Genomic DNA, 24,608 nt, shown 5'->3' with positions numbered 1-24,608 from the left:
GCCTGAAACAGGCTCCAGGCGCTGAGCTGGCAGTCAGCACAGAGCCTGACGCGGGGCTCGAACCCACGAACCGTGAGATCATGACCTAAGCGAAAGTCGGACGCTTAACCGACTAAGCCACCCAGGCGCCCCTGAAATCTTTTGTTTTAATTAATTAATTAACTTATTTTTAAATTTCATCCAAGTTAGTTACCATATAGTGCAACAGTGATTTCAGGGATAGATTCCAGTGATTCATCCCCTATGTATAACACCCAGTGCTCATCTCAACAAGTGTCTTCCTTAATGCCCCTCACCCATTTAGCCCGTTCCCCTCCCACAACCCCTCCGGTAACCCTCTGTTACTGTATCCCTTTCTTTATGTTCATCTGTTTGGTATCTTAAATTCCTCATATGAGTGAAGTCATATGATATTTGTCTTTCTCTGACTGATTTTGCTTAGCCTAATACTCTTTAGTTCCATCCATGCAGTTGCAGATGGCAAGATTTCATTCTTTTTGATTGCTGAGTAATACTCCATTGTATGTATATACCACATCTTCTTTATCCATTCATCTGTCAATGGACATTTGGTCTCTTTCCATACTTTGGCTATTGTTGATAGTGCTGCTATAAGCATTGAGGTACCTGTGCCCCTTCAAAACAGCACACCTGTATTCTTTGGATAAATGCCTAGTAGTGCAATTTCTGTGTCATAGGGTAGTTCTATTTTTAATTTTTTGAGGAACCTCCATACTGTTTTCCAGAATGGCTGCACCCGTTTGCATTCTTACCAGTGGTGCAAAAGAGATCCTCTTTCTCTGCATCCTTGCCAACATCTATTGTTGCCTGAGTTGTTAATGTTAGCCATTGTGACAGGTGTGAGGTGGTGTCTCATTGTGGTTTTGATTTGTATTTCTCTGATGATGAGTGATGTTGAGCATCTTTTCATGTGTCTGTTAGCCATCTGGATATCTTCTTTGGAGAAGTGTCTATTCATGTCTTCTGTCCATTTCTTCACTAGATTATGTGATTTTGGGTGTTGAGTTTGATAAGTTCTTTATAGATTTTGGTTATTAACCCTTTATCTGATGTCATTTGCAAATATCTTCTCCCATTCTGTCAGTTGCCTTTTAGTTTTGCCAATTGCTTCCTTTGCTGCGCAGAAGCCTTTTATTTTGATGAGGTCCCAAGAGTTCATTTTTGCTTTTGTTTCCCTTGCCTCCAGAGACGTGTTGAATAGGAAATTGCTGTGGCCAAGGTCAAAGAGATTTTTGCCTGCTTTCTCCTCGAGGATTTTGATGGCTTCATGTCTTACCTTTAAGTCTTTCATCCATTTTGAGTTTATTTTTGTGTATGGTGTAAGAAAGTAGTCAAGGTTCATTTTTCTGCATATCACTGTCCAGTTTTCCCAGCACCATTTGCTCAAGAGACTGTCTTTATTCCATTGAATATTCTTTCCTGCTTTGTCAAAGATGAGTCGGCCATACATTTGTGGGTCCATTTCTGGGTTCTCTATTCTGTTCCATTGATCTGAGTGTTTCTGTGCTAGTACCGTACTGTCTTGATGATTACAGCTTTGTAATACAGCTTGGAGTCTGGGATTGTGATGCCTCCAGCTTTGGTTTTCTTTTCAGGATTGCTTTAGCTATTCGGTCTTTTCTGGTTCAATACAAATTTTAAGATTGTTTGTTCTAACTCCGTAAAGAGTGCTAGTGTTATTTTGATAGGTATTGCATTGAATATGTAGATTGCTTTGAGTAGTATCGACATCTTAACAATATTTGTTCTTCCAGTCCAGGAGCATGGAATATTTTTCCATTTTTTTGTGTTGTCTTTAGTTTCTTTCATTAGCTTTCAATTGTTTTTTTCCCCCATAGTTTTCAGTGTATAGATTTTTCACCTCTTTGGTTAGGTTTATTCCTAGGTATTTTATGGTTTTTGGTGCAGTTGTAAATGGGATCGATTCCTTGATTCCTCTTTCTGTTGCTTCATTATTGGTGTATAGGAATGCAGCCAATTTCTGTGCATTGATTTTCTATCCCGAGACTTTGCTGAATTCATGGATCAGTTCTAGCAATGTTTTGGTGGAATGTTTTGGGTTTTCCATATCGACAATCGTGTCATCTGTGGAGAGTGAAAGTTTGACTTCCTCTTGTGGCACTGGAAATCTTATCCTTCAGAGAAGACCTGGCTCTCTCTGTCACTGGCAATACCCTGAGAGGGAATAACTGTATCAATAAAACAAGACATCCATAACCTCCACACAAGAAGTAGACACACAGTAATGGGTAGGGAAAGGATGGTCATTATTTCCTTTTTCTTTTTTTGAAAGAGAGAACGTGCACGAGCAGGGGCAGGGGTGGTAGAGAGAGAGAGAAGGAAATCTTAAGCAGGCTTTACGCTCATTGTGGACCCTGATGCAGGGCTCAATCCCACGACCCTGGAATCATGACTTGAGCTGAAATTAAGAGTGGGATCCTCAACTGACTGAGCCACCCAGGCATCCCAGTCATTATTTCTGAATAGGCAGTTAAGGAGAAGACCTCAGAGAGTGGTTTGCAGGAAGACTTGGGTTCAAATCCTAGCTCTCCCACTTATTAGGTGATTATCATTTGTCAAGTTACTTAGCCTCACTAATTATCAGTTCCCTTGTCTATAAAATGAAATCAGAATGCCTTGTGAGGAGTAAATGAGTGTGTTGCATAGCTTCATCATTATGGATGCCCGTTTCTTATTTGTTAAAGAGGAAATACCTTTCTTCACAGGCCGCCTCTGGGTTGGCCCATGAGGCAGGCTTCTCCCTGACAGTGTCAGCAGTCCCGCCCCTTCTTCTCACAGCTGGGAGAGAACCAGCGGCCTGCTTGCATGAGTCTTCGCCAAGGTCATTGACTCCCCTGAGGACATACAGCTGAGGAAACTGTACCTCCAGAAGCCCCGAACTTCTCTCATCTTTCATCATGGCCTGAGAGAAGAGTCTTATAACCAACTCACAACCCATTAGGAGCTCCAATTTGTGTGGAAGCCAAGAGTGGTCCAACCTCTGCATTTTAGTGGTGGGTTCTAGGGGAAAGTATGATTTTTTTTCCTCACTTATTTCAGGGCAAAGGGAAATGACATGATTATGTTGTAATATTAGGAATGTAACAAAATGTGGTCTGAGAAAGGACCAGATTCTAACTGGGTTGCCGGCAGGAGAGGAAGACTGTGGAGACTGCTGGAGGGCACAGAACTAGCTCTGACTGCTGTTTGGCAGCCAATCAGAGGTACAAGTCAAAGGGCAGCTTTTAGTTAATACTATGACCCTTCCTAGTGATTTCAGATGCACTGTGAGCATAGGCTGCCTGTAGAGCTACGGCACGGCCCTCAACAGAGAGAAATCCTTCCTGCCAGTCAAGGTAGGGAATGACTTCAGTCAAGTGAAAAACCTCTCAGACAAGTGTGAAGTAGGGAAGGCACGTCCAAAGGTCAGAGAATAAGGACTAGAGGCTTAGCAGTACATGTCAGACTCTTGGCTAAGGACAGGCACTTAGTGTCTTATTTTCAGGTGCTCTCATCTCAAATCATCTCAGGCAAATAGGGCAGGAAACTTTGATTTGTAGGGATAGGACTGAGAAAAGGGCAGGAGACAGCAATTTTATTGGGTGTATCTGTCTTCTCCTGTCTCCTAGAGAAGAGAAACCCTGGGAGGGCCAATGACTTCCTTAGCCTGGGGTGGGAAGGTTAATGGCCAATGGATTGTAAGTAGCTAAAACAATATGGTGGTCCAAGGAAAAATGTGAAAACAACTTTGTCTCCTTGTTTAGGATGGTTATATGAAAGACGGAGGTACTAATCTGCACAAGGCATCTTGTGCAGGAGAAATGGCTTCAAAGAGCCATTGGAAAATGGGTATTTGGGGGATTTTATTATTCTGTTAAAGATGATCTAAATGGTCCATCAATATAACATATCAACCAAATAGTGTTTTTTATATGTGTCTCTATCAACTTTTTCTTAGTTATGCAGGTAATAAGTCAATATATTCTTTTTTTTTTTTTTTTAAATATTTTTATTTATTTCTAGGAGAGAGAGAGAGAGACAGCGTGAGCAGGGGAGGGTCAGAGAGAGAGGGAGATACAGACTCTGAAACAGGCTCCAGGCTCTGAGCTGGCAGTCAGCACAGAGCCCGACGCGGGGCTCGAACCCACGAACCGCGAGATCATGACCTAAGCGAAAGTCAGACGCTTAACCGACTAAGCCACCCAGGCGCCCCATAAGTCAATATATTCTTATTTAAAAACTCAAATAATACAAAAGTGTACAGATTGGAAGCTAGATCTCTTCATCACCATTTCACCTCTCTGCCCCTTCTGATCCCCTGTCTCTTTTTAGCAGTAGCCACCATCAGCATTTCACATTCTTCCATTTCTTTTATTTCCCACCCACCCCCTCAGTATTTCAATATACCTTTCCTGGCAAATACCCAATCCTAGGAGACCAGGGATAAGAGGAGCACCAGAAACAATGAAAACCTTAGAAATCATCCACTGATCAACTTGGTACCAGTTATCTTTTTTTTTTTAAAGTTTATTTATTTATTTTGAGAGAGACACGGTGTAAGTGGGGGAGGATTAGAGACAGACAGAGAGAGAGAGAGAGAGAGAGAATATCACAAGCAGACTCCATGCTGCCAGTGCAGAGCCTGACTTGGGGCTTGAACTCATGAACCCACAAGATCATGACCTAAGCCAGGTCAGATCGCTTAACCAAGACTCAGACGCTTAACCAACTGAGTCACCTAGGCACCCCTGCTGCCAATTATCTGTTAAAAAAAAAAAAAAAGTGGAAAAGTGCAAAGAATCATTCCCTTGTGGGGTCATGATGTATATACTTTTAGGAGCTAACCTATTGTACAACCTGAACACTGCTAGGAGGTAGGCAGAAACTCTGGGAAGAAGAATCAAACTGATTAACTTTATTATTCCCATGGGGATCTATTTCTCTAAAATAATTACTCTGTGAGTAACGTCAATCCCAGAAGATTTTCAAATGAAGTTGTTTTAAAACTGTGTGTCAAAACACAAAACAGCACAAAACAAAACAAAAACACCCGGTTGTTAAAAAAAAAAAACAAAAAACACAAAACTGTTGTGTTGACAAGGAGAGAAAGGGAGTATATATGATTGATATCCATCTTCAGAGAATGAGTAAAGTCTGGGGGAATGTGCTTCTATTACTTCACCTACACTTAGGCCTAGCAGAAACACAAGACACTGTGGGCAGAGATGAGGCTTCTGGGTTGTGTTATCATCATGGCATTGTTTCAGGTGGAAAAATAAAACTCATAATCCACAGTGGGCTTCCAAACCAGTGTATTTGGTAGACCTGACAATTCTCGGAGAAAATGCACTCTGAAAGGCAGGAACCACATCCTGCTGGTCTACAAAACGTTTTTCAGGGGCCGGAGATGGCATCTGGGTGGCTCAGATGGTTGAGCATCTGACTTCGGCTCAGGTCATGATCTCAGAGTTTGTGAGTTTGAGCCCACATTGGGCCCTGTGCTGACAGCTTACCTGGAGCCTGCTTCAGATTCTGTGTCTCCCTCTCTCTCTGCCCCTCCCCTCACTCATGGTCTGTCTCTGTCTCTCTCAAAAGTAAGTAAATGTTTAAAAATTTTTTTTAAAGAAATGTTTTTCTGGGTTTTTCTATTCAGCATTTGCGGATATCATTCAAAGTCTATGCATTGACTCTAACAGGTACCATTTTATTTTCAGTGTTAGAGCAGTGCGTGACACAGAGTGTGACCTCATGGTATCTGTTTGTTGCTCAGTTATGGCCCCTTGTCACTTAGCCCCATTACTGCTTAGTAAATGTTTGTGCGGCTATAGAATTTAAGACACCCTGAGTTAAGTAAAGGGTCCCAACACTTTCCAAGAGATGGTTAAGGCCCTTTCAGCAGCCCACAGCAGAGACAACTGAGATGCTCCTTGGAGGCAGGATTGCCTGGTAGGAAATCACATGGCTCTGCAGCTAGAGATCCTGGCCCCCCGTCCTGACTCTGACACCTGCTGAGTGATCTTGGTCAAGTTACTTACCTCTTTCTGAACTTCAGTTTCTCTCATGTGGAAAAATGGCTAGAATAGTAATATTTTCCTGATAGAGTTGCTGTGAGGATTGAATGAGATTGTGCCTAGAAGCACTTGGTGCACAAGTGCTTAATAAATAAAAACATCTCTCAAAATTTATCGCGAACTTTCTGTTTTTGTGAAGTTACTACAACATCTTCAGAAGGAAATGTTTTGTGTACGGTGGTATTCTGGAGGCTGCTGGTACATAGAGGCTGAATATAAAGTCTGAAATGTTAATCCTTTTTTCTACATGGTTGTTCCATATGTAAGTACATGAATTGAGTACCGCTGTGCCTCAGATTCTCCTCACGCTCCACTCATATTCCAGTCCTGAGATTCCATGAGTTACTGTCGTGATAGGATTAGTCTTCCCCTGGGGACAAGTTAGGTTCCTAATTTTCTCATTTCTATTACAGTTTTATACCTGCAGTAGAATTCAAGGAAAAAGGAAGGAGAGGCAAAGCAATACACTTTGCTGAAATTGATGGTCCAGCTTCGGACAGGTAACGTCCCTTCCCAGCTGTGTCAGTGCTGCTGATAGAACCTCTCAGCAGAATGTCTCAAGTGTTTACAAACTCTAAGAAAATATCATTCCCATTTTCTGAGGTTGAAATGCAAATACCGATTAGGAAGGAACATGTACCTATTTCATAATTATGGCAGGAGTTATAATAGCACTTGTAAATGTATCCCTGTGATAATTTGGCTCTTAGCAAATTTTCAACATTTTATACTTTAAAAAACATTTTTTACTTTATTTAGAGAAAGAGTGTGTGTTGGAAGATAAACAGGGGAGAGGCAGAGGGAGAGAGGGAGAGAATCTCAAGCAGGCTCCATGCTCAGTGTGGAGCCTGACATGGGGCTTGATTCCAGGACCCTGGGATCATGGTTTGGGCCGACACCAAGAGTCGGACACTCAACTGACGGAGCCACCCAGGCACCCTTATCCTTTTTTAAAAATCTGGAAATGGTAGCATCACCATAAATGAATTATCTTAATAGATGATCTAAATGATCTGTTTGGGATGGAATTGACATTTACATTTTATATCAGGTAGTGTGCATTTCTCCTACCCCTAACATGGTAAGTAGGATGTTTAACAAAATGCATTCCAAAATTCTCCTTACTTTATAGTAAAAGCCTCATGCATCTCAGGATCAATTACGTATAATTAAAACCTTTCAAGCCACTTCTAGAGACTGTTCTATTCCAAAACAGGTTGACCGATAAAAAGTTTGCTTCAAGAGACGATAAATCACCTAAAGCCTTAGAGAAGCGAGGTCAGCAGGGCAATGTGACACTCCATGATGCTAAATGTGAGTAACAGGTTTGTCATCCTCACATAGCGTGTCGGTGGTGAACCTCTGAGGCAGCCCATGGTCCCTCTTTCAATTGTCTATCTTCACTCCTTTCAGTTGTTGCTTTGTTTTTACTACAAGATACTGAGATGCAGCGGATCTGTTCTTTTACAACGTTTATGAGGTATGTAATGCTCGAGACATTTTAGATTTTTTACCCTTAATTTGAAGTAATTCTACCTGATAAATGATGAACAAATCTGGATTTTGGAAAAAGGGTATGGGACTGGCTCTGCCATCCCCTCAGACTGAGACCAAAGAGAGGAAACCAGAAGTCCCAGCAGCCCAGAATAAAGCCCCAGGGCGAGGAAAATGGGGAGCGTGTTGTCAGGAGTCCCACTGAGACTACATTATGTGCATATAATAGAGGGTGTACTCGTTCACTGAAGACCTGCTTTCTCCATGTTTGGAGCTCCAGCAAGTAGTAGGTGTGTGACTCGGTGAAGCTTCTTGACCTTTCAGAGCCTGTTTCCTCAGATACAAAATCGGAAGTCATCATGTCTCCCTAAGGCTGTGGGTGGAGGGTGCTTCTCATGGCACCACACTCGTGCGTGCTCAGTGAGAAGTACCCAACGCTTGGCAGGCCTCTCAGAGCCCCTCGCATTCAGTGAAGGCTGTTTGTGGCAACACCAGAGGCCTTATTCCACAGCAGGCGCACGCTCAGCCTGACCATAGGGCAGGCTGGGAGCACTGAGGAGGCAGTGTCCCAGAAGCAGCCTTCAGTCAGTGCTGTGCCAGGAGGGAGTGTCGGTAGAAAAATATCCTAATTTTCATCTGTCAAGATAAGTCTGAGAAATTTTCCCCCGCAGGACTGGACTGCATTTGCCCACGAGGATAACCAAGTGTTAACACCCCCGTTATGGGCTTCCTTCCCTTTCCTGTCTTACTTCCCTACCCCACTACTGACGTTTCCTGTGCGCACATCCCAAGTCTTTGTCTCAGTCTGTTTCTGTGAGAACCCAACCTAGGACAGGGACATATTAATGTTGTTGGAAAAAAAATCTGCAATGCCCACGGTCATCCTGTTGTCAAGGTATAGTTGAAGAAAGAATGTCGGTATGAATTTCCGTTTGCTAGAAAGAAAGTAGCAAAAATCTTGTAAAAGTATTTAGAACGAAGACAAAGACCTCTAGTTTTTCCACTTAGGACTACCTTTGCTGCATCCCAAAGTAGTTTTAAACAAATTAGATAGGATTGTGAATCAGTGCAACATTTTCCTAGAACAGAACTATGCCACTTTAGTATGCTCTACACTATGCCCTAGCAATTTCAGTCCTAGGAAGTTACTCAGAGACATGGCCATCAGGATAATTACTGCAGCGGTATCGACAATATTTCTAAAAGACCTACATATCCATCAATAGAGGACTAGTTAGGGGTGCCTGAGTGGCTCAGTTGCTTAAGCAGCCGACTTCGGCTCAGGTCATGATCTCACGGTTTGTGGGTTCAAGCCCCGTGTCGGGCTCTGTGCTAACAGCTCAGAGCCTAGAGCCTGCTTCAGATTCTGTGCCTCCCTCTCTCTCTCTGCCCCTCACCTGCTTATACTCTGTCTCTCTCTCTCTCTCAAAACTAAATGAACATTTAAAGAAGTAGAGGACTAGTTAAATAACTTATGAGTTATAGAATATCTTACCCAGCTGTTTGAAAGAATGAGGAAAATTGATCCATAGTATTAAGGAAAGAGGTCCATGCCAAGCACGTAGTTGCAGAAGCAAGTTGCAAAGACTTGTGTGTACAGCATTATTTTCGGTGTTACCAAAGAAGATTTTAAGTCATATACTTATACTATATGTACGTGTGTTGGTGGGAGAGGACCTTCTATGTAATTGTCTGTGCTGTTGAAAGTTTAGAAAGGCTTCATGCCACTCTTAGCAGTGGCTGCCACGGGGAAGTAGGATGATAGCATGGGAGGGAGAGGACTTTTTACTTTACACATTTGTGTACCTTTTTTAAAGACTGGAAAAATATTATTTATAGCATAAAACTTACTAAAAAGGAAAACTAATTAATAAACAAAACTATAATTTAGTGTGTGACCTCCCAAAAAGTTTTGGTTACAAAAATCTGATTTCTTACATCTTCAATAGTATAGTAGAAAGAATTTTAAAGTTGTTGTTGTTGGGTTTTTGTTTTTTGTTCTTTTTTGAAAGAGAAGGCACACATGTGCAACCAGGGAGAGGAGAGAGAGGGAGAGAGAGAATACTAAGCAGGCTCCTCACAGTCAGCAAGATGTGGGACCTGATGAGACTATGACCTGATCATGATCACGAACCATGAGATCATGACCTGAGCTGAAATCAAGAGTTGGACGCTTAACCAACTGAGCCACCCAGGCGCCCCAGTAGATAGAATATTAAATAGTAAGTTAGTTGTGTGATAGGCATGATAACATGTACTTCTTCTTATTTTTATGTCATGTGCCCATGTATTTTTATGAGAAGTTTTATGTTTGAAATATGTTAACATTCATTTCTTTCTTTCTTTTTTTTTTTTTTAAACTCTCTCCATAGGAATAAGAATCTGGACCATTTCCTCATGGCATTATTGTACTATTTATCTCATTACTTGGAAAAAATAGCCCTGGAAAAGAAACCCAAAAGCTATATGGTGTAAGTAGGACTTTGCAGTGCACTGTAAAGTTTTATCATTGCCAGTACTAAAACTGACTTTTTTCTTTCAAGATTTTATTTAAATTCAAATTAGTTAACATATAGTGTAGTATTCGTTTCAGGATCAGAATTTAGTGATTCATTACTTACATATAACACCCATTGCTTATCACAAGTGCCCTCCTTAATGCCTATCACCCATTTGGCCCATCCCCTCACCTACCTCCCCTCCAGCAACCCTCAGTTTGTTCTCTTTAGTTAAGAATCTCATATGGTTTGTCTCCCTCTCTGTTTCTCTCTTATTTTATTTTTCCTTCCCTTCCTCATATGTTCATCTCTTTCATTTCTTAAATTCTACATAGGAATGAAATCTGTTTGTCTTTCTCTGACTGACTTATTTTGCTTAGCATAATACACTCTAGCTCCATCCACATCATTGCAAATGGCAAGATTTCATTCTTTTTGATGGCTGAGTAATAGAGATGATGGAAATTTAAAAATTTTTGGAGTCTACTAAAATATTTACATGGGAGGAATTCATTAGTTTTTTGGGTTTTGTTTGTTTGTTTGTTTTTATTTCTGAGAGAGAGACAGCGTAAGCAGGGGAGGGTTAGAAGGAGAGGGAGACAGAATCTGAAGCAGGCTCCAGGTTTGAGCTAGCTGTCAGCACAGAGCCCGACATGGGGCTTGAACCCACGAACGGTGAGATCATGACCTGAGCCGAAGTCAGACACTTAACTGACTGAGCCACCCAGGCGCCCCAGAAATCATTAGTTTTTAAAGCTCACTGAATAATTCAGATAGTCATTCTAACAACAGAATATCCCAGATAATATAGACCAGCACTGCCCAGTAGAAATATAATGAAAGTCACATATGTAATTAAAAGTTTTTCAATAGCTAGATTTAAGAAATGTAAAAGATAAAGGTGGGGGTGCCTGGCTGGCTCAGTCAGTAGAGCACACAACTCTTGATCTCAGTGTCATGAGTTCGAGTCCCATGTTGAACATAGAGATTACTTAAAAATAAAATATCTATAAAAAGATAAGGGGGAAGTTAATTTTAATAATGTATTTTATTTAATGCAATGACTCAGAAATGTCATTGCAACATGTAGTCAATATTAGGAAGTTATTGATGACATACTTTACTTTTTTTTTGTAGTAATTCTTTGAAATCTGATGCTTACAATTTCTTCAATTCGGATTAACCACAGTTAGTGCTTACTGGCAACAGGTGGCCCATGGCAACTGTGTTGGACAGTGCAGATACAGATATTTGGTTTTATGCTTATAAAGTTCTTGCTAGGGCTTTTGGAAGCATCTAATGAAAAAAACTAAGACTAAAGAAAATTAATAGATATGACCAAACTGATATTCCATATTGCAGAAGAAAACAAGATTTCTTAGGCTACATAGGAAGAATTTCACTGCTTTAGGCAGAGGTGGCTCAGAGCCCTAGGGGGCAAGAATCCGGGAACTCCAAGTCCAGAGGAGAACAATGCCTCTCAGGCTCGGTGACCTTTTGCAAACCATGGAACTTTCCAAGTGCCCAGGCTGCCCTCCCTAGTACGTGTGGAATCAACTCAATGATTTAGCTGTTAGAAATACTGGTCGAGTCATCAATCTGTTGCTGTGGAATGTTTTTAAAATGCAAAATCCTTGTGTATGACCAAGCAGTTTGAAAAACATTTTATGGATAGATAAGTGTATCTCGGCAGCAGTTTTGTAAAGAACCAAATAAATAACTCAAACATTGCTGATCCAGTAAAGCCATCAGAATATACCACATCCATGTTATTTCAAGGTTGGCATTTCACAGCAGAGCGGCCAGAGATCATGCAGGGTTTCTACGGTGATAAGGAAAAGGGCTCAGCTAGCTGTAGGCTCAGAAGGTTTGGGGGACTTGTCGTCCTCCCAGAAGAACTTATCAGACTTTGGTAGCACATTCACTTATATTCTTTGTGGTGTTTTCTAATTCTGAGAGTTAACTGCTACTCTAGCAGACATTTCTTTCATTTCTTAATTTATAGAAATGGGTAACAGAGAAAAAAGGTTTCTTGGTTGTTTTTAAAATACACTAAAACTTATTAGAGCACAGTGGAATAAGGCAGACTTTTTTAGAAGGAATCAGTTACAGATGACAGAAAAATCCAAATCTTAAAATGATTGATTCTGTGGGGTGCCTGAGTGGCCCAGTCAGTTAAGCGTCCGACTTCGGCTCCGGCGATGATCTCCGGGTCATGGTAGTATCCACTTTACAGAGTTATCATCTAGATTATATGAGATAATGCATATTATCTTAAACCAGAGGCTGCCACTCGGGAGGAAAGCCTTCAACCTGTGGGGGGAGAACTGAAAGGGCTACAGAGGTATACTTCAGTGGGTTTAGACGACTAAAAAGGCCCCAACTCCAGAGGACGGAGCCTTTTCCCCATTTTACAGATGAAGAAGCCAAGGCTCAGAGAGGCTAAGTAGCTGGTTGGAGATGACACACCTAGTTGGGGGTGGGGCTGAGATGAGAGCCCAGATCTAACTCCCAGGCCCCCGGCTAAGCCACTGAGCCCTGTGTCCACACCCCTGCCAGTGAGCTGAGCTCTCTTATACAGAATTTATCTGTTTGTACTTAGGATTTGTGCTGTCTGAACAAAGGCAAAACTATGTAATTTTTATTTTTTTTAAAGTTTATTTATTTATTTTGAGAGAGTAAGCAGGAGGGATGGGGGGAAAGAGAGAGAGAGAATCCCAAGTAGGCTCTGTGCTGTTAGCAGGGCTTAAGCTCACAAACTGCAAGATCATGACCTGAGCCGAAATCAGGAGTCGGACTATTCACCCACTGAGGCATCCAGGCACCTCCAAATGTAGTTTTTAAAGCATTGTAAGCATTTTTCAAGTTATTACAATCTTCATAATTATAATTTTTAATGGTGGCATAACTTTCCATCAAGCTTATATGTGTTAATGACTGACTTATCTATTAAGAGCTAGTATAGCGCTTATACTGGTTAAGGGTATGGACTTTGGTGCTCGAATAAATCCTATGGGACTCCTATGTTAAGTTAATAAATGTCAAGTCCTTAAATGGCACCTGACTGTATTACTACAGTCTGCATTACTACTTCTTTTTCCCCTCCATTTTATATATTTTTGGGAGTTGCCAGTTTTCCTAATAGACAAATAGATAATAATTGAATATTATTGAATATCTTTATGCATTAGATTTCCTCCTTAATTTTGGATAATTTTTTAAGTTTATTTATTTATTTTGAGAGAGAAAGAGAGAGCACGCATGTCGGAAAGGCAGAGAGGGAGAAAGAGAATTCCAAGCATCCTCTGCACTGCCAGCATGAAGCCTGATACAGGGTCTGAACCCACAAACTGTGAGATTATGACCTGAGCCAAAATCAAGATTCAGACACTCAACTGACTGAGCCACCCAGGCACCCCTGGATAATTTTTTTAAGAAGGATAAATTTCTAGGAGAGATTATCGGACCCAAGTTTATGATCAATTATATGGTGTTTGAAATTATCAATTTTTTCCCCCAAAGGATTTTACCTGGGCTTGTTTTAAATGCCAGACTGTATCCAGACCTGCTAAGTCAGGATCTTGGAGAGGGGGTGGCGTTAGGAATCTGCACTTTTAGCAAGTATCCCAGACGATTCTTGCTTACATTTAAGCTCTGGAACCATTGGCCTAAAAGTTTCAAGGCGTTTTTGTTGTTGTTGTTTTGTTTTCAACAGAAAAGAGGCATATTAGCTACTGGCAGCTCTGGAAAAGTTGGGGTAAAGGGTGAGGGTGGGGGGCTGCTGAAGGAAGCAGGGGGCAGGCATAGTCATGGCCATTGAGGTGCAAGTGGGTGTGGGTGTAGGTGTTTGGGTTATTTGAAATTTGGGCATTTAAAGTTGGAACTCCATTTATTCCATAAACTCATTTTATTCCAGTGACGTACAAGCCTTCTTATCACATGTGGTAACATGTTGTGCTTTGAAATACCTCGATTATACCCCTTCCTCCACAGCATATCCTCCTGTGGTCAGTCAGTCTCATAGTTAACATCAGAAGGGGCAGTAATTCATCCCTGTTGTTTAGAGTGCATTTCATTGGGTTTAAATCTTTCTGAAAGTGAAAAGGCAGATAAAAAGCCAGTGACACTTCACTTTTCAATAGCAATCATTGGAATATGTGGTTAGCAATATTGTTCTCTACTCGGCTGTACTGCAAAAACTTCTAAAATTAGGCTCCAGACATGCTGTAACAGGTTGTCTTTTGGAAACGTTTATTTGCAGTTCAATCGGAACTGGGGCAGTGTTTTCACAGGAAAGCGAGTCTATTATAATTGATGCCAAAGCTCCCAGATTAGTGCTCCGCACATGCTTCCTCAGCAAGCGCAGACTGAGAGTACGGAGCCGTTGAGTGGTTCAAACACTGAGCCTTCAAGCTTCCTAGTAACATCAGGAATCCAGGGGAAGCTGACGGGGGAAGAGTCTCCAGTAGCTCTTTCAGCAAAACTGCAGGAAAATGGGCTGCCAGCTGCCTCAGAAACCAGTGTAGGTAGTTGGTTAGTTGGGCTGTTGGGCTGTTCTGTGTAAATTAGGACTGCCTGTGTGTAACATCAGAGATACATAGCATAAAGAATCTACAAAAAAGTGAAAACTCACCATGAACCCGAGATGTTAATTACAAAGATAAATATCAGAGCCATCCCTCTGCCAAAGCTCAGATCAGCTAAAGGGTAAGTGACATATGCTGACTCACTTGTATCTCTTTCAAATTAGTTTACATTTCTGACTTTGTGCTGATTAACGTTGGCATTTGCCAAAATTAATCCAAATGACTGTTTTCTTTTCAGGGGCCTTGTAGAGAAAAAAGAGATGGAATTGGTTATGAGGAAGTTAGAAGCAGCACAGAAATACCTGGCCCAGAAGTACTGCATCCTCGTCCTGGGCATGGGAATGCCCGAGAAGCATCACATGTGCTGCGGGAAGTAAGTGCACACTGACCATCTCGTGAGATCTTCACTTTGTATGTATCTATATCCTCAAGACCTTCATATTTGACCTTTGGAGCCCTTGCGAAAATTTCCTTTTCTGTTGTACAGAAAAATGGGGCTCAGGTGAGACTGCCCCAAATGCGTGTGATGTCTTGTTTGAGAAAGCCAAGTGAGTGTGGGAAGAATCACAGAATCTACGCTGCTTAGGTTTAAAAGACTTTTCTCTCAGTATCTACTGGCTCAGTAGAATCTTGCTGTCAACCTGGAAGGCTTCCTGGGGCCGGCCAGGGTCTCCATGGCTTCCTGGGACGGGAGGCTGGGTGATGGGCCAGTGTTACAGGTGTGTCCCCTGCCCTTCTGCTGCTCATTTTGTAGCAATAGTAGTGGGTGCAAACTAGTAAGGTAGGGGTTATAAGATGATGCGGTTTGTGGGGAGATAATCTTTGCCTTAGAAGGACAGTTTACGTATTACTGTAATTAAAATTTATTTTTTTAAGTTTATTTATTTAGAGAGAGATTGAGAGAAAGAGAGAGAGAGTGTGTGTACATGTGCACACACACAGGCAGGGGAGGGGCAGAGAGAGAGGGAGAGAAGAGAGAGAATTCCAAGCAGGCTCTATGCTCTCAGTGTGGAGCCCAACTTGGAGCTCGATCTCATGAACCATGTGATAATGATCTGAGCCAAAATCAAGAGTCAGGTACTTAACTTACTGAGCCACCCAGGTGCCCTCTTTAATTAAAATTTAAAAGCATCTTATCACAGGAGAGTTTGGAGGTATTAGAGAGAAAACTCTGATCCTTAAACACCACCCCACCTCGGAAATCTCCTTCTGAGCAGTTTCATAACAGGCTCAGAAGCCATACCACGGCCATGGCCCAAACTAAAGGAAAAGAACACAATTCATGGGTTCTCTCTGCATCTCCCACATTTTCAAGATACAGAGATTTCTGTATGCTTTATATTCTACATTTTCTGTGTCCCTTATTCTCTTATTCTGCTTATTACATCATTTCATCTACCACTTTGAATAGCAACTATAGTTACTCTACCGTGTAACATACCAGTTTGCTTCAGCGTTCCTTCTATGCATGCTTATTACGTGGTTTCAGTTTTTCTGCTTCGCGACATTTCTGCATTGGATATCTTTACATAAACCACTTTGTCCATTTGGGATATTTACTTATGGCGTATTGCCCAGAATGTATTTACCTAGAAACCATGAATAGTTTTCTAGCTCTTGTTACATGTTGCCAGATTGTTCTCCAGAACGGTTAAGCCATTTTGTATCACCATCAGCAGTAAGCATACCTAGCTCTATTAGTTTGATTTTTTTCGTAGCTTATAGTTGTATAAAAAGCTTACAGCTATTTTATTTGACTTTTGAATATCTTTCATGACTTTGGAGTCTGGACTCTTTTTCTGCATAAAATAATTTATTGCCTGTTTATTATATTAATTATTTAATTATTGCCTCAGCTAGTTTTAACCATTTATCAAGTGGAACCTGGATATTTGTATAACTTATGTTTCATATAGCAAGGACTGGCTAATTGTTTTTCTAGTTTGTTGCTTTCCTTTTGATGTTTATTTGTTTACACATTATGAAAATGTTAAGAATTTTTGTTTACTTGAACATTTCTACCTTGTGTTTTTTATTTTAAAAAATGTTTTAAATGTTTATTTTTGAGAGAGAGACAGAGACAGAGAGAGTGGGGGAGGGGCAGAGAGCGAGGGGGACAGAGGATCCAAAGCAGGCTCCTTGCTGACAGCAGAGAGCTTGATGCGGGGCTTGAACCCACAAACTGAGCTGAAGTCAGACACGTGACCACCTGAGACACCCAGGCGCCCCTCTATTCAAGTCATATAAGTTCATCATCAGCTTTATAGTTTCCTATTCAATCACTTGTAAAATTTCTTTTTCTCTACATTGCTCTCATTTCTTCTGTCTGTAAATTGTCACTTCACATTGAGAAAACTAGAATCTGCGGCTTGTATTAGTCAGCTTGGACTGCCGTAACAAATTACCCCAGACTGAATGCCTTAAACATCAGAAATTTATTTTCCCATAGTTCTGGAAGCCCGAGGTCAGGAGGCCAGCCTTGGCGAGTTGTGGAGGGCCCTCTTCCTGGCTTGCAGACAGCTGCCTCGTTGGTGGAAAGAGGAAGCCCTAGTCTCTCCTTCTCTTTTTTTAAATGTTTATTTACTTTTGAGAGAGAGAGCACACTTGAGCAGGGGAGGGACAGATAGAGGGACACAGGACTGGAAACCAGAAACGGGCCCCTGCCAATAGCAGAGAGCCCAGAGGGCCCAGTGGGGGGCTTGATCTCACAAGCCCTGAGCTGAAGTCAGATGTTTAGCCAACTGAGTCACGCAGGTACCGTCTCTTTTCTTGAAAGGACACTAATTCCTCATGGGGCTCCACCCTCATGATGTCATCTGAACCTAATTACTAAGACTCTACCTCCAAATGTTATCACAGTGGGGGTTGTTAAGGCTTCAACATATGAATTTGGGGGTGCAGCTGGGGGGACACAAACCTTCAGTCTACAACAAAGTTTTAAAAAACACCTCTAAAAAATAATTGAATTCCCAACATTTAATGTTTAATCTTTAAAAGCATATGTGCAGTTCAGACTAATTTTGAGGTGAAAAAACCCAAACTATAAATAACAATATCATAATTAGAGAATTTATCATATCTTTTAGTTCTCTGCATATAGAACCTACACTTAAGTTATACTATTTTTCTTAAGATAAATTCTCTCTTTTTTTTTCAATGTTTAATTTTGAGAGAGAGAATGCAAGTAGGGAAGGGGCAGAGAGAGAGGGAGACACGGAATCTGAAGCAGGCTCCAGGCTCCAAGCTGTTAGCACAGAGCCTGACTTGGGGCTTGAACTCACAAACCGCAAGGTCATGACCTGAGCTGAAGTCAGAGGCTTAACTGACTGAGCCACCCATGCGCCCCAAGTTATACTTTAATGGTACATTTTTATTACACTGTAATCCTTATACAAACTTTAAAAAATCTCATTATGTTTGAAAGATAGCAATTGCCTCTTTGGCAAAAGAGCTAATCTCCAGGAGGTGCTGGTCTTTTTGCAACACCACCTGCTTTTCTCCTGGCTGTCAGATAGCAGTTTGGAGAAGAATCCAGTTAGAGCGTACCACCCACCATTCACATAGCAGATTCCATACAGGTCAAAGAGCCAAACAAAGGATACTGAGGCAAACAGATTACAGCATGTTTTTGCCAGTAAAAGTTGTTAATTGGCCCTGGGTGTTGATTATGTCGTCCAGTGGGGTTGATACTGTTCTTCGACTGTTTTATGAAGAAGATGAGGACAGTTTTTGCCAGTCAAGTGATTACCTGATTTTAACATATCATTATTTCACTTCCAATGTGAATAAGCTCATATTCTCACAAGAACATTCTCATGTATATTTTCTGACTTTTTCCTCTAATATATGCACACTTAATACTGGACTAGGACATCTTACGCTATTTGTCTCTGAAGTTAAAGACTTCAGAAGAACCAGCAATTTGGGGGCTGTTAATTTAGTGCTTTCATGTTTCTTGAGAAGTAGGAGGACATACTTTTCTATTCTAAATACATCTGTAAAAGCCTAGTATCGAAAAAGCTTTGGCACAGTTTTGATGAACATATTCAGTAAAAGATCTCTGTGTTTTCCAAGATAGATAAGAAAGCCTCTCTCAATGTGGCACATGCCATAGAATCAGATGTATTCTTTGGTTGTGGCTAATTTGGACTCCACCCCCATCTGTACCCTAGGATTTCTACCTCTCTCCTTTGCCACTGGCACCTGGTGGCTGACCAGAGAGGCTGGTGCGTGGATGAGCATAAAGATAAGGGGTTTCCTTAAAGCTCAGTCTATAAATCATCCTTAAGCCCTATTCCTTACTTCCACCACCCCCTCCCATCTCTCCCCCCAGTCACATGTAATAAGGCCTCTTTCCCCCCTCCCAAATGCATTCCTTTTATATTTCCCTTCCTTTGTGCAGAGTAGCCCTTGACCTTCATTTAAACCTGATTTCACCCAAAGCAGCAGGGGGGATGGGAACATAACATAAGTGGGAATCATAGCTTTTCTTCTCTCAGGACCAGAACCCCATGGGTTTGGCCCTAGGCTTTTTTTTTTTTTCTCTTCCAGGAATACTAAAAATATGATATACTTTCTTCATTTGGGCTTAGAGCTGAGAGTCTAATGTAGCAAGAAGGAATAAGAAAGTATAATAATAGGCCACTGAAAATCTCTGGCTTTATCACCAAGCTGCCTTTCCCCTCTTTCCTTTGGAGTGTGCCCTCACAGATGAAATGTGTAGCATTTTTGCTGACTAGCCTGGTAGCCACTTGCCACATGTGGCTATTGAGCCCTTGGAATGTAGCTGGTCCATATTTAAAGGTGTTATAAATGTAAAATATATACTATACAAAAAAGAGACAAGAGAGGGAGACAGAATCCCAAGCCATCAGTGCAGAGCTTGATGCAGGGCTTGAACTCACAAACCATGAGATCATGACCTGAGCTGAAATCAAGAGTTGCTTAACTGACTAAGCCACCTAGGTGCCCTGCACTTGCTCTCATAATAAATAAATAAATAAATAAATAAATAAATACGCAAGCAAGCAAAAACAGATTCTCTCTTTCTTCTCTCCCTCTGCCCTGCTTGCATTCTCTCCTTGAAAGAAAGAAAAGAGAGTAAGAAAGAGAAAGGAAACCATACAGATTACATTTGTGGCTTGCATTATATATCTGTTGGGTTTTGCTATTATAAACCCTACTTTGGCTCAGGTCGTGATCTCACAGTTCGTGAATTCGAGCCCTGCATTGGGCTCTGTGCTGATGGCTCAGAGCTTGGAGCCTGCTTCAGGCTCTGTGTCTCCCTCTCTCTCTTCCCCTCCCCTGCTCATACTCTGTCTCTCTCTCAAAAATAAATGTTAAAAAAATTTTTTTATACTCTATTTCAATTTGTGGAGGATTTGGAATGTTTAAATTTGTTATTTATATTAAAATGTTAAATTTATAATCAGTTTACAATTACTATATACTTAATAATATAAAAATTATGAAATAAAATTAAAAAGAAAAACCACTCAAAATTCACCAAGAGATGAATTTGCCGATTAAACTAGGAGGGTCCTAAATGTGCCCATTCTCTGCCTGCATTTCCTGGACTCATTTCAGGTTTATATGCGGAGCTCAATCAGAATGGTAAGAAGCCCATTACCTTCTGTACTTGATTTGCAGCTGGTGTAGGCTACATCAATTTGCTTTGGGCTTTAAGGGAGAAAGAAGTCCCAGTTTTATGGCAACTTGAGGGGAAGGGGAAGAGTTTCACGGTACTTTCTCTTCAAATGTTTAAAAAGAGAAGAGGAGAAAGTGTATGTTTCCTGCTCAATCCCTCTATCATTCCAAAACCTCACTAAGATGGTGCTGGTTTGAGTTATACAAACGTTAAGTGCTGCTCTCAGCCTTCTCCCAGAAGCCAAGCTGACTTGGTATTCCAGAAACTGAGTCTGGTGGGTTCGTACTTCAGCTGGGCAGGTCTGCATGGTGTCTGGTTTCAGTGGGCAGGGCCTCAGAAGGGTGGAAGGTGCCACAGGAGCACTCCTGTCAGGTGGAGGCTTCAGGCTGAGGCCTGTCCTGAAAGCTTTTGCTGGGCTCTGTAGTTTCATGTTTTTAATCTGCAAAATATTCTAAAGGAAAAGCTTGTTTCCCTAGCATTTTGGTTACAGGGACAGTGGTGGAGATCTGACAGGCCCAAGTTCTAGTACAGCCTCTGTTCCTAGTTAAATATGTCTTTGGACTCCAGTCTCCTGAACTGTAAAGTGGGAATAATAATTCTGACTACACCATAGGGATCTTACGAGGACTAAATATGAGGATGTAAATGGCTTAGCATAGTGCTTGCCACATAGTCCGTACTTAGTGCATGTTCACTGTATTTATTACCTTGGCTCCTTGATGAAGACTTGCACACTGGGATACCAGTGTATGAATGAAGATGCTGTGGGAGGGGAGGGGTCCACCCCAGGAAAAGCCGAACCAGTTCTTCAGTGTTTCCGTCAAATGGAGGGCTAATCTGGGCTCACACAGATTGTGTGGTCTCTGTGAGAATGCTGGAGGTCCTGAGGGATTTGAGCCCTCTTGCCCAGACTACCAGAGTTCAGGACAGTTCTTGAAAGTCTGATAACAAGGGCCAGTGCTTAGAGTCTGTTGCTCCGAAAGCAAGAAGCAGAGCAATGCCAGAATCATCCTTGGAGTGGCTGGCTCTCTCCTTGACCCCCTTGAGTGATGGGGGAATAGAAGGTACGCAGCCCTCTCCATCTGTCCCCATGTCCTCCGCAGGCCGCGCCTGCCCTCCTAAGCCTGGGAATCAGAATTAGAGAGGCCTGTTTGTGGGAGGGCAAATTAAGTAAGCATGTCCATGCCAGAAAGGCATCCTTAACCTTGAATTTGTGTCACAAGGACTCCTGTGCAGATGCCTGCCTTTAAGAGATGAGGCTCAGCGTACCCACTGGATCCAGAAGGAAGAACAATGCTGCTCTCCCCATCAACTAGACATTTAAAAAAAATTTTTATTATCATTTTTTTGGATTCTTTGTCTTTTTCTCCATTTTAGATTTACCTTCTAGTTCTTTATTTCCCTACCTACTAACACCTCATGTTATCTCCTTACCACCTTTCCACTCTCCTTACGCCCCCAACACTCACCACCAAAAATGTTCATTTCCTGCTGTCTCATTTATCCTGAATTTACATCGCCTAACACTCGAGGGGTTTTGATATAGATAACCTAAGACATTGAAGGAAAAGATACTGGGATTCATCAGTGCCTTTTGATAGCATTTATGTGGGTAAATCGCCTTGGGGCCACAGGTAATGATCCCATGGAGAGGCCTTTTAAAGACAGGGGCTTGCCCAGGTCACTGAAAGATTGAACTTCCCTCTCAGCCTATAGTTGTGCTTTTTGTATTGCAGGGAGAAAATCTCAGATACGCAAAAAGACTGGAAATTCTTTGAGGTGAGTCACTTACATTTTGGGGCTTTTCTATATGAAACATGAAGTAGACCAAGAACCAATAGCCATGTGTCAGGCACTTATTTTCAGTGAAGATCTTCTCTTAAAAGATTGCTGACAAGCTATGTGCCATCTCAAGTTTTTGGTTTGATTTGCCTCCTGCAAAGGTGAGTACATGTGTAACTTTCCAGAGCTTTTCAGGAACGTGCAGAAATTGGGTCATCTGGGTTTGCGTCTGCTTAGCAATGTTACATAGACAAGTAGGAGTTTTTACTACCGCAGCCGTGCACTGTGATTCTTGTCTGTTTTCTGTTGTAGTCCTTTTACACTTTCTGTACGTATGTAGCTTGGATTGTCTTCCGACGTCAACACTTCACAGAGATTGAAGAAGAAATAGGAAGGCTCTTTCGTACCAGTATGTTCAATACTCCTCGGAGGAAGCGTGAGAATGAAGAATTAGGAGGCGAAAAGAAACGCATGACTTTTGTACAGTTCAGGTATAATATTTTGCCTTTCCGAAGTTCAAGACCATTTCTAGGAAACAGGATGATGTAACCTAAATTTCACCTCTCCCCACCCCAGGAGAATGATGGCAAAACGCCCAGCGATTAAAAAAGCCATTAACATGCGCTCCCCAGTCATGTCTACTCTGCTGCCATCTCTCAGAGAAAAAGCTCAGAATGTCTTTGAGAAGAAGTGTCATCAAGGAGATGTCAAACTCCCAGCCCAGATGCAAGAGCACATGGAAAATCTGGACTCTACGCTCATGCCAAAGTACGTGGCCCAAGGGGAGAGAGAGGAGAGCCCTGCGTCATGTGCTAGCTAGGGCCAGGAGGGGCAGGGGTTTAGACACCATGCCAAGGCCAGAAAGTTGAACCTAGACGAAAGCACCACCTTCCTACCCACCCTCTCCTCTCTACCTGTTTCCTTTCCCAAGCAGCTAGACTAGAAAACATTGCCCGAAAGTTATGCCAGACTTCAAATAGCTCTCATTTGGAGGCGGGAATAGCAAACTCCGTAAGCTCAGGTTTTTCCATTAGAACAATCATCTCTGGTAAGCGTGCGGGGGGCCATTACAAAATCATTTTGTGGGCTGTTTTCGGACTCCTATTTAAAATCACAATGGTACACTTCTCGGCCTTTTGGCTAAGATCCAGTGTAAAATCACAATGGTAGTTCATGGAAATAGAAAACGTGTGTGTGTGTGTGTGTGTGTGTGTGTGTGTGTGTGTGTGTGTGTGTACATGTGTATGTAGCTTACCCACAGGCACACAACCACAGCCACATACCTTATTCTTTGGCCACACTGCTTCAGCTATACCAATAATTCTTTTCACAGAGTTGGCATCTTGGGGGAGCCTCGATGTCTGTTCAACCCCCATACCCTTCTTCCCCTTGAACCAGAAGAAAACACAAGAATGTCTGGGGCACATTCTTCCCTGATAGAAAGAAATAACATGCGGATCCAGGATACGCTGGACTTAGTCATGAGAACATTGTCCTCTCAAACAGCATTCCCTAAATAATCCTTGTACGTTCCATTTCTGTAAGTAAGTCCCAGTTTTTGAAGTAAACTGCTTTGACTTAATCACTTTATATAGGACTAATATTTATTATTATCACACTTTTTGAAATTGAAAAATGAAATTTTATAAAGGAAATAAAATGTTTTTAAAATTAAATCTCTTTCTATTGGCTATATTATTTTTGGCATTGAGATATAAAGTACATCTGAGCCATTTGAAAGCCTTTTAGCATATGCGTTTCATTCTTTCATTTACCCATTTATCAACAGATATGTGTTAAGCCTCTGCTCTAGGTGTGCCTGGATGGCTCAGTCGGTTAAGCATATGATTTTGGCTCAGGTTATGATCTCATGGCTCATGGGTTCAAGCCCCACGTCGGTCTCTGTGCTGACAGCTTGGAGCCTGGAGCCTGCTTCCGATTCTGTGTCTCCCTCTCCCTGCTCCTCCCCACTCGCACTCTGTCTCTCAAAAATAAATAAACATTTTTTTAAAAAAGCCTCTGCTCCATCCAAAGCCTTGTGGTGGATTATGTAGGGAAAAGGGATCAAGACAGAGACCATATGCTCAGGTCTGGATAGTAGAGGAGATAAATAAAATACACACCTGCTCACAAGATGATTTTAAATGTGTTAGAGACCATAAAAGAGGGAAAAACCAAGTGCCCTGAGAGAACTGAGCAGAAGAGCAATCCCTTCTTGGGGGACCGGGAGCGTTCTGACTTGAATTTGGCTTTGCAGGGATTGGGTGGCACCAAAGGGGGACTTCCAGTCAGGGAAGAACACGTGCAAAGACAGAGGTGAACAAGCGTGCCCTGTGACTGAGGAAGGCAAGAGCACAGCTGGGGAGCACGCAAAGGACAGCTGAATGTTCACTAGGCAGTGAGTCGGATTTTCTCTGGCAGGCGACAGTTAGGAATCACTCAGGAAACCACTTCGCTATGTGCAATACAGAGCCGCCGGTTCTATATTACCATTTTAAAGTCCTGTAGG

The 24,608-nt window shown here is 41.8% G+C and overlaps 1 protein-coding gene across 5 annotated transcripts in view; it reads left to right on the top strand.

Annotated features, from left to right (window-relative positions):
• Positions 1-23,689, top strand: part of PPP1R36 (protein phosphatase 1 regulatory subunit 36) — a 50,768-nt gene extending 27,079 nt beyond the window's left edge. For 4 of the 5 annotated variants that reach the window (XM_077767080.1, XM_077767081.1, XM_077767079.1 and 1 more), the window contains 9 exons: positions 6,506-6,592; positions 7,309-7,406; positions 7,506-7,572; positions 9,959-10,057; positions 14,909-15,043; positions 22,054-22,096; positions 22,412-22,590; positions 22,676-22,867; positions 23,433-23,689. In XM_077767080.1, coding sequence (XP_077623206.1) covers positions 6,506-6,592; positions 7,309-7,406; positions 7,506-7,572; positions 9,959-10,057; positions 14,909-15,043; positions 22,054-22,096; positions 22,412-22,590; positions 22,676-22,867; positions 23,433-23,619 — 1,087 coding nt within the window. In that variant the 3' untranslated portion in view covers positions 23,620-23,689. The remainder of the gene's footprint in view (positions 1-6,505; positions 6,593-7,308; positions 7,407-7,505; positions 7,573-9,958; positions 10,058-14,908; positions 15,044-22,053; positions 22,097-22,411; positions 22,591-22,675; positions 22,868-23,432) is intronic. The other variant, XM_077767082.1, reaches the window with a different exon arrangement.
• The last annotated feature ends 919 nt before the right edge of the window (positions 23,690-24,608 follow it).

This window comes from Crocuta crocuta, unplaced genomic scaffold (genome assembly GCF_008692635.1).
Source record: "Crocuta crocuta isolate KB4526 unplaced genomic scaffold, BGI_CrCroc_1.0 scaffold55, whole genome shotgun sequence".
Taxonomy (NCBI): Eukaryota; Metazoa; Chordata; class Mammalia; order Carnivora; family Hyaenidae; genus Crocuta; species Crocuta crocuta.
This window is presented reverse-complemented; position numbering and strand designations above follow the sequence as displayed.